The sequence below is a fragment of the Solanum dulcamara genome, chromosome 1 (assembly GCF_947179165.1).
Source record: "Solanum dulcamara chromosome 1, daSolDulc1.2, whole genome shotgun sequence".
Lineage (NCBI taxonomy): Eukaryota > Viridiplantae > Streptophyta > Magnoliopsida > Solanales > Solanaceae > Solanum > Solanum dulcamara.
This window is the reverse complement of record NC_077237.1, coordinates 20394492-20405032: the sequence shown is the minus strand read 5'-3', so window position 1 is coordinate 20405032 and position 10541 is coordinate 20394492. Positions and strand designations below refer to the sequence as shown.

General features: G+C 34.1%; 1 protein-coding gene across 1 annotated transcript; it reads right to left on the bottom strand.

Moving 5' to 3' along the window:
* Nucleotides 1-6418: 6418 nt before the first annotated feature.
* On the bottom strand, nucleotides 6419-8187 carry LOC129902995 (premnaspirodiene oxygenase-like). The gene is made up of 2 exons (XM_055978470.1): nucleotides 7297-8187; nucleotides 6419-7206 (listed from the first exon to the last, which is right to left on the bottom strand). Exons 1-2 carry the CDS (start codon nucleotides 8074-8076, stop codon nucleotides 6586-6588), a joined length of 1401 nt encoding a protein of 466 aa, XP_055834445.1. The 5' UTR covers nucleotides 8077-8187; the 3' UTR covers nucleotides 6419-6585.
* Between the last annotated feature and the right edge of the window lie 2354 nt (nucleotides 8188-10541).

Below are 10541 nucleotides of genomic sequence, written 5' to 3'. Positions count from 1 at the left end.
TCATTTTCCAAAGACAAAGTCGAGCCGAGCGGCGGCGACGACGACGACGGCGACGCGAGAGGGCACCCTCTTTTTCACCATTTAAGAGTTAAAGAAGTGTTTCCTAATATAAGGACCAAAAACATCTCATTTCTTCTACCATTGAGGGAGAAATGACTTTTCATTTTCTCTTCATTCCAACATTTTCCAATTCACACCTTATTTAAACCCAACACCATTTTATTAATAATAATCGACGAGTAAAATAAAATTCTATAACTTTTTATTTTTTTAAAAAAAAGAGATAGAAAAGTAGGGGTGAAAAGGAACATACTGAAAGCTAATAATGGTTGAACATTTTACATTTGAGAATTTTTTCTGAACTTGTACGTTATTTTCAAAAACATACTTAAATTTTGCGGGAATTCTATTATCCGTGAATAATTTTGGATTAATATTAATATGTCATGGCATAGTGAATGTGTGTCACTCCCCTAGAGAGTGTGAGGAACCAAGAAAAAAATATGTTTATTATTGACATTTTTTATTAAAAACTATTTTCCAACTTTTTCCTCTTTAATTTTATTTTTTTCCTTTTTCATTCTTTAATTTCCCCTTTTCTTAACTATAGAATTGTGGCGGATTTTTTGACTATCGGTGTCTGCTTTTTCTATGTGGACGATAAAGAGTATTCGAATGTGAGAAGAATGAGTGAAGAGGTTGAATAGTCAATGTAAACATTAAAATTATATTAGATTTAAATTCGTACATTAATTTGGACTATATTAAATTCAAAAAAATAGTCTGTGGCAATCCAAGTCAAATAAATGACCCACTAAAAGCACATCATGTGTCAAAGTTATGTGGCAATCCAAGTCAAATTAAATGAGCCACTAAAATCACACCACGTGTCAAAGTTATATGGCAATCCAAGTGAAATTAAATGAGTCATTAGAATCATGCCACGTGCCAAAATTATGTGGCAATCCAAGTCAAATTAAATAAGCCACTAAAATCATGCCACGTGTTGAGGTTATGTGGCAATCCAAGTCAAATTAAATAAGCCACTAAAATCATGCCACGTGTCGAAGTTATGTGACAATCTAGGTCAAATTAAATGAGCCACTAGAATAATGCCACATGTATATGTGACATGTTCTGACCAATCAAATTAAAACTCTTCGCCAAAGAAATCGGATTGGTCAGTTCAAACCAACCAATCAAATCACACCCTCGTACCACTCCCTACAACTATAAATAGGGGTCCTCATTATTCTCAGAAAAGGGATTTTTCAAGAACAAGAAGCAAGAAGAAAGCTCGTGGATCAAAGGCCACAAATTTTCTACAAAGTTCAAGTAATCAAATTCAAGCTGAAGTTCAAGATCAAGAACGAAGAAAAATATCAAGAAGTTCAAGATCAAGTTATTTGTTTATATTTATTATTCGTCATAACCATACAAGTGTTCGTGACGAATAATTCAAATCCAAATTTGAAGATGAAGATTCAGTATAAAGCTATTCAAGCCCTTGACTCTAAATCAAATTCAAGTTCAACACATTCCATATTATTTGAAGAATCAGAGGATTATCATAGAAATTATAACACGCACTACATTTTGAAATTAAATATTACACTTTATTACTCCAATTTTCCGGTTTTGATTATTTATTTTTTTCGGCTTAAAAATTTATTGTTTACAGTCTATATCAATGAAATTATTCAGGTACATAATATAAAAAGAATGAGCTTATCCAAAATGTAATTGTCAATGTATTGTGTATTTAGAGGCAATTGGTGAGGAAATGAGATAAGACTTAGAGGTCACTGGAGCATTTTTGTACAAAGTACAATGTCAGCAAACTGTAACCTTTTTTCTGCAGAATGTATAGGTTACATGTATGTTGCATATCATCATCGCCAAAATCAACACCTATATCGATGTTGTTTCATTTTTTTCTCTGCTACGTTTTCTGGTTTTCACTCTTACAGGCATGAGCTACTTGGTTAAATCGACTTTTTGTTGTATTAGGTAAATTGGTTAGATCTTAAGCATTCCATTTGTTGTTGGATGATTCATGATAGTACATGGAAGGTAAGTGACCCTTCTATCCTTGGAAGTATTTAATGAGCCTAAGACTAGCAACATCACATATCCTGGAAGACACTAAAACATGAACATGCTTTCAAATTAGTTTTATTTTATTATATAAACAAGAGATGTTATTGAGAAACAAAAACATTCATGATAAAAAAAAAGATACATGCATTAGTAGATAAAGCTGGAAACTCCAAAAGAAAGATAGGACAATATTGAAAAATTTATTTCTTTTAAAAAAACATTGTTGAAAATCAATGTGGAGGAGAGGACGTAGATAAGGAGTGGCAACCAAAATAAGGTCAATTTTTCTGGCAGCAGTTACTCCAACCAATTCAGTCAAGTCCAAGTCTTTTGGCTCCATTCCATAAGGGAGTTTCAAGCCAAAGTGATATAGCAATTGAGCCAACGGCAGATAAACATTAGCTACGCCAAACAAAATCCCGGGACAAATCCTTTTCCTACCGTCAAAGGGAAGATACTCAAAATTATTACCAACAAAGTCGAGATAGCACTGCTCTAATCTCTCTGGCTTAAAGCTTTCTACGTCATCCCAATATTTAGGATCTCTTCCCAAGAGGTTGAGTGGCTGGAATGTTGGAAGAAGTCACACAAGGTCTAGATTGACTAGATGGTTGTATCGGGAATAAGGGTGACGTAACCACAAGAGGATCAAAGGAGGTGGTGGATTGTGATATTTGTAAAGGACAAGACAATGTGACATACGGAAAAACTAACTCATGAAAGATAACATGACAACTTACATATACACGGCTTGTTTTTGGATCTAGACAACGATAACTTTAAGAGTTAGAATTATACCCAAGAAAATACATCGTGAGGACATATTGGGAAAACATTCACAACCAAAGACTCTAAGAAAATTATAGTCTGGAGAGCAATGAAAAAGCTTTTCAAAAGGAGAAAATCCTTGTAAATTAGGGGTTGGCAATTTGTTGATGGTATAAACAACATAATAAGAAGCATCAACCCAAAAGTGATATGGTAAAGTAGCCTCTGCAAGAACAGTACACACCATTTCAATAATGTGTCCATGTTTCCGTTCAACAACCCCATTTTATTTAGGAGTGTTCAGACAAGACTTATGAAATACCCGAGTTAGAAAAGTGTGAAAGCATAGACATGTTATCAAATTCACCACCTCCATCACTTTGAAAAGTCTTTATTTTGGTGTTAAATGGTTCTCCACTAGCCTCTGGAAGGCACAAAAATGTATAAAAACCTCAAATTTATTTTTCATAGGATAAAGCCACGTAAATAGAAAGATATCATCAACAAAAATAACATCATATTTATACCCCAAGTTTGACAAAACTGGTGATTGCCAAACATCTGAATGAATAATATCTAAAGGAAAAGCACTACAATGATTCACTAAATTAAATGGAAATCGCTTAGATTTTCCTAATGGACAAAGGATACAACTATTACTGAAGGTGTTAAGAAAAGTAATTGAATTATTTTTCCTAAGATAATCTAAAGTATGAACTCCACTATGACCTAATCGACGATACCAAATATCACCATGTTGACGTTTAGCAACAAATGCTTGAGAAGGAGAAGACAATGATGGAGATTGTAGCGGTAAATGTCACCCTCGCTAATGGCTTGTAGGAGCGTTTGACGAGGCTTTGTCCTTAATATAAACAGAAGAGGAATCGAAATTAATAAAACAATGATTATCCTTACACAACCTCTTGACAGAAAGTAAATTATGACGAAGCTAGGGAACATGAAATATGGAGCGCAAGTGTAGGGGACGAGTTCTGGATTGCAATTAAGCATATCTGATGTAATCAATATTGAGCAAATTACCATTTCCAACTAAAACACGATCAATGCCAGTTTAAGGTGATTTGTGCAAAAAAATTACCTTCTGAGAGATTATATGAGCGGATGCAGCAGATCAAAGTATTAAGTCTGTGTTGATATCATTCAAGAAGGTTTTGATAATGACAACTGAGAACCAAATTATGGGAACCTGGTTCACTTGCTAGATGGTGCAGTAGGCAGACGCGAGAAACTGGACAAATCAATGCTATAAAAGGAGAAAGGCGTACAAAGGATTTTGTGGCTTTTTGCAATTTGATATCGAGAGTTTTTCAAGCAAAAAGGCAAGGCAGCGTTGGAAGAGCAAAACATTGAAGAAAGAAGAACTAGAGTTAGGTTTTCTTTTTAAAAGTTAATTCATGTGTTTGAACTCTACTTAGGAATATTATTGAGTTATAAAGGCTTGTAACAAGAAATGGATTTGACCTCTTGGAGAGTTTGAGTTGCAATTATAGTTAATCGTTAGAGTTTAGGTACTTGAGTTAGTTCCTTGATTATTGAGTTGTAATCTAAACTGTTCTTTGAAAGTTAGTGAAGTTTGGTGGAAATCCCATGAGGTGTAGGTTGTGGGGGTTTTTCCCTTGAACAAGGAGGTTTTTCACAATAAATTCTGTGTCTATAGGTTTCTTCAGTCTGGTTGTTTGCTTCTCCAACAGACATAGTAGCAAAAGACTTAGGAAGATCATTAGCAACGAAAGCATGATTAAAACGATTAGAGCACTGTAATGCCGAATGACTAGGAAACCCGCAAATTTGACAAATAAGAGAGGAAGGTTGTGCTCCTAAAAGTCCAGCGGATGGTTAAGATGAATTAACAAATTGTGAATGGTAAAGAGAAGGAGAGGCACCAATAATACCTGACGAGGACTGTCCATGAAAGCCATTAAGGGGAAAATTACTGGATGTGGTGACTTATTGAGGCTGATTTCGATGGAATGAGCCTCGACCTTGTCCACTATGACCCTGACCTCTAGATGGGGAATAACGAACTCTGCCACAACCCCCCTGTGATATGCCATGACTACTAGATGCAGGGGATGAACTAGAAGATACATTTTGAGCAGCAAATGCTTGATGTGAGACAACTGAGTCTGCTTCCTTGAAGCACTACAGGCGTTGCTCATGTAGCAACAACTTAGTGCACGGTTCCTCAACAGATAGTTGACCTGGGAAGTGGGTAATGATTCCAACCAACGTGTCATACTCCCTGCCTAACCCAAGAAGGACATGATCTACAAAATCTTGATTAGGAACTGGAGAGCTGATGGCACCAAGGGAATCAACTATCTTTTTAGCCTCTCAAAGATACTCATCAATGGTCATGGCATCGGCTTTTCATATAGTAGTAAGTTGGTGTTTGAGTTCAACTGATTTAGCCTAGCTAGCATCCATAAAACGATGGTACAAAGAGATCCAAACACGTGATGTAGTCAGCAAGTTAACGTCAATAAGAACTTCTCTGGACAATGTAGCAAACAACCATGAACGTACATTTTGATCAACTCTAAGCCATGTACGATAGTGGTGGTTAACTTGCCGGTTACCAGATGCATCACATACAAATTGAGGTAGGTTAGAGATAGAGCCATCTACAAATCCAACTAGTTTATAAGAAAGCAACAAAGAGGTGAACTGAGTACGCCAAGTGAGATAATCTTCAACTGTATTCAATTTGATTGTCACCAAATTAGTGACATTAGGTGCAGCCAATGCCGCTGCAGAGTGAAAAATAGATCGAATTGGTGGCTCCATTGATTCAACATAAGGTAAGAGAGGGGGCTGTCAAGTTTTTTCCATAGAGAAACCAGGCAGAATGTTGGAGGAGCAGAATGGATAGGGACAGATAAAGTTAAACGAGGCAATGAAGGAATGGTTAAAGGTTGACGAGAAGAGCTTGATGAAATAGTACCGGTAACAGTTGTAGAAAAAGGCAGGGAGATATCTAAAGAACATGAAATTGAAAGCGGCTGGCAAGCCATATCACCTGAAAAGATTCAAAAGAACAATAGGATAGAAGGAAAATTGGAAAGATTCAAAAGAACAGTAGCATAGAAGCAAAATTGGATTCGCAATGGGTATTACTGGACGTCTGATACCATGTAACAAATAACTCACAGATCAAGGAGCCAATATATATCCTCAGCTATATACATAATTCAAACTATAAGACTCCTTCAAGTACCAGTCTAGGAATATTGGACTACGAGTCCTAATAAACACAACTTAGTCTTCAACTCTGGTTTCATAAATTTAAAATAAGGTGAAAAACATTTGGTCTCTATAACCAAATTCCTACTTAGTTTTCATAAGTTCTTAAATGGACTTTTAGCCATATTAGATAAATTGGTTAGATGTTAAGCATTCCATTTTCTGTTAGATGATTCATGCTTTCAAATTTAATGAGCCTAAGACACTAAAACATGAAATATGCTTTCAAATTAGTTTCATTCTATTATATAGGAAGGCAAATAATCATTGGCAAAATTTGAAATAAACAAATTAAAAGATGTTATTGGAGAAACAATCATGGTACATTCCTCATGATAAAAAGATAAATACATATATTAGAAGTAGATAAAGTTGGAAACTCCAAAAGAAAGATAGGATAATAATTGGGCTCAGTAGGAAATTATTCTATAAAAAGGAAAATGTTGAAAATCATTGTCGAGGTGGTAGATAAGGAGTGGCAAGTAAAATAAGGTCACTTTTTCTGGCGGCAGTTACTCCAACCAATTCAGTTAAGTCCAAGTCTTTTGGCTCCATTCCATTAGGGAGTTTCCAGTCGAAGTGATATAGCAATTGAGCCAACGGCAAATAAATATTAGCTAAGCCAAATGATATCCCGGGACAAATCCTTCTCCCACCACCAAAGGGAAGATACTCAAAATTGTTACCAACAAAGTCCACAGAGCACTGCTCAAATCTCTCTGGCTTAAAGCTTTCTGCGTCATCCCAATAGTTAGGATCTCTTCCCAATGCCCAAACATTAACCATGACTTTGGTCTTCACAGGAATAATGTAGCCGTTTATGTCAGTCTCTTCCCTACATTCTCTTGGGACCAAAAGTGGAACTGGTGGATGTAGTCTTAGAGTTTCTTTAATGACTAACTTTAAGTACTTCAGCTCCTCCACATCATTTTCATCAAACGTTTCTTTGTCTTTAAAGGCTTCTCGCACTTCTGCTTGAGCTTTGGAGAATACACTTGGATTTTTCATCATTTGCACCATTGCCCACACAAGTGTTGACGATGAAGTCTCTGTTCCGGCAGCAAACATGTCCTGCATATATTACCAAAATAACATGAGATAACATATTTGTGGTGATTGATTCAATACTTAGAAAAATGTATAATATACAATAATACTTACAAAAATGATAGCTTTGATGTTGTCGTTGGTGATAGGAAATTGAAGTCCTCCATCATTCATAAGTCTTAGAAGGACATCAATTAGATCTTCACCACCTAATGCACCATTAGTTTTCCCCATTGCAATGTTCTTCTTGTGCTCATTGATGACATCCTCAACAATTGCATCAACCTTATGATGGGCATTCATAATTTTACCCTTCATTCCACTAAGCACATGGAGAAACGTGAGTGATGGAAAGATGTCAGCCACATCAAACCCTCCTGCTAACCCTATCACTTCTTTGATCAGTTGTATAAATTGGTCCTGCTCCTTGAACACTCTCCCAAATGCTGTTCTACATGTCATGGAACTTGTGAACAAAAAGAGCTTTTCAGAAAAATTAACCGGCTCACCTGAACATAACTGGATAAAATTAACTAGGCGATCAACTTCATCGCGCCTAATCGAGCTGTATGTCCTGACATTCTTGGCACTCAACACTTCCAAGACACAAATTTTACGCATTTGTCTCCAGTAATCTCCGTAGGGGCAAAAGGCAATGTCAGACCTGTTGTAACAGACAATGTCAGGAGCCAAAAGTTTAGGCCTAGACGCGAAAGCGATGTCATGAGTTTTTAGTACTTGTTTTGCCATATCAGGAGAAGTAACGACAACTGCAGAAACTTCACCAAGCTGAAGGTGCATAAGTGGTCCATATTTTTTGGCTAAGTCTCTAAGGACATGATGTGGAAGTCCACCAGCCATATGAAGCATGCTTCCTAGTAAAGGAAGTTCCATGGACCTGGAGGCAATTTTTTGGATTGGCTATTGGAATTTTTCCATTTCCTTACCAAAAAGAGAAAAGATAGAAAAAGGAAGATGGAAGCCAAGCTAAAGAATTGCATTTTGGAGTGTGTGGTGATTCTTCAACGTTGTGTTGCTTATGCTCTTTTATAGGCTTCTGAGAAACATATATAATAGTGATACATTTTTCAACAAATATATTTCAAAGCAGACTTTGTTTACTAGCTTCTGTTGAAGTCAAAACAATTCAGCTCAGCATAATCATGTAAACAAATGTTATAGTAAGGCGTCGGCTGAAAAATTGATTTTATAATCAAGAAGAAGAAAATGTGTGGTTGCCACCTTGGAATTAAATCGGTCCTACGTTGTACCAATTTTGACAGGTGTGGAGTATTATATTGGCTAGGACACATGTAAGGTTCTTTGCTAAGTTAGAATATTTACACACATTCTTTCTCACAAACCTTAGGTATCGTTTGGTAGAGTGGATAAACAAAATTAATGCATTGTATTAATAGTATCTTGTTTGGTATATTTTTTCATTATATGTATAACTAATGCAATTAGTTCTACACTCTATTCTGTATTAAGGTGTGTATTACTAATATCATAGATTTCTAGGTATTAGTAATGCAATTTGTTCTACACTCTATTCTGTATTAAGATGTGTATTACTAATATCATAGACTTCTAGGTATTAGTAATGTAAGGGGATTTAATACTTGTATTAACATGCATTATTAAAGACTCAATTATCCCTCAAAATTTTTTTTACATCTTTTCCACCATAATTATTGAAAATATATTTGTAAATAAATATTTTTATGCAATGCATGCTATTTTTAATACACTAAACCAAACAATGCATAAGAAATATTTCATCTCTAATTAATGCAAGCATAACTAATACAAACATTACTAATACAAGTATTACTAATACATTCTATTTAGTATTATTTTTATGCACTCTACCAAACGATCCCTAAATGTAATAGCTTCTTTTTTTTAGGATTTAAATTAAACACCGTTAGATCGGCAGGAATGTACTAGTGTATGTAGTATTGTTTTTTAAGCAATATCGATATTTAAAAAATCGATTAGATAAACAAATCCAAAGCTAAGAAAATTTTTTAATATTATTATAATAAAATACAAATCAAGTATTTCTATTTAGAATAAGAGGTTAGAAACACATACTATTGGACAATGTTTGTGCTTCTTGGAATTGATTTTGAATTAACGAGTAGTTTTATCATTGAAGGCGTTTCACTTTATAGTAAAATGCTTCAATTACTTATGTCCAATGTTATATTGTGTGGGACTTTTTTATATTGACAAAAAGATACTCCATGTCTATTTATCATTTCTAATACATAAATATCAAGCGTGTAGGCTCCACCAGGGCGGAGCCACATGAGGTGAAGACAGTAGCAGAGCCAAGATTTTTAATAAGGGGTATCAAAATATAATATAAAAAATTACATGTTGTTATTAGGGATAGAACACCACAAACTCAAGCAACTTTTATAACTCCTTAACCATTACACTAAAGCTTCAATTTATGTCAAGATGTGTCAGCACTTGTATATATATATTCATTAAACTAAATTTTGACTTATATATACAATGTAATTTTCCGACGAAGGGGTGTCGAGGGTGGCTACGCCCTTGGATGAGGGTTTAATCCAAACTCTTTTGGGTGGAAAATTATACTATTTGTACATAATTAAAATAATTTTTTATGTATATATAGCAAATGTCAAACCCCATTAGACTAGTTTTGTACTCCTCAGCTTTTGAAGCCCTTAATAAAAATACTAGCTCCGCCACTAGGCTCCACATATATTTACCATATCATGTCTTTTTTAAATTTATTATATATTTAAAAATTACAAAAAAAGTACTATAAATTATAACAATAAAATAATTTAAAATATAAAAAAATTGATTGACTCTCAAAAATTCATCTATCCCACATAAATTGGGAACAATATATACTATCTGAAAAATTAAGTAAAAAATATTATAAATCACAATAGTTAACAGCTTAAATATCTAAAAACCTTATTGAAAATAAATTGACTCTCGAAATTCTATCTTTATACATAAATTGGGGCAAAGGAGTGATATATATTATTTAAAAATTACGTTAAAGGTACTATAAAATCGCAATAATTATCAACTTAAATATCTAAGATCCTTATAAAAATTTGGTTGACTCTAAAAATTGGGACAAAGAGAGTAACATATATTATGTGAAAATTATGTAAAATGTATATAAATTATAATAATTAACAACTTAAAACATCTATAAAAAATATTTTTAAAAAATTGATTGACTCTCAAAATCACATGTGTCGTGAATTGGGACGAAAGGAGTAACATATATTATGTGAAAATTACATAAAAAGTGCTATAAATCATAATAAATTAACAACTTAAAATATTTAAAAAAACAT

Bases quoted from the DNA above. Each gene is read 5' to 3' on its own strand.
- LOC129902995 (XM_055978470.1), bottom strand. From the start codon at position 8,076: ATGGAACTTCCTTTACTAGGAAGCATGCTTCATATGGCTGGTGGACTT. The intron at 7,207-7,296 runs GTAAGTATTATT...TAATATATGCAG, and splicing joins ACATCAAAGCTATCATTTTT to GACATGTTTGCTGCCGGAAC.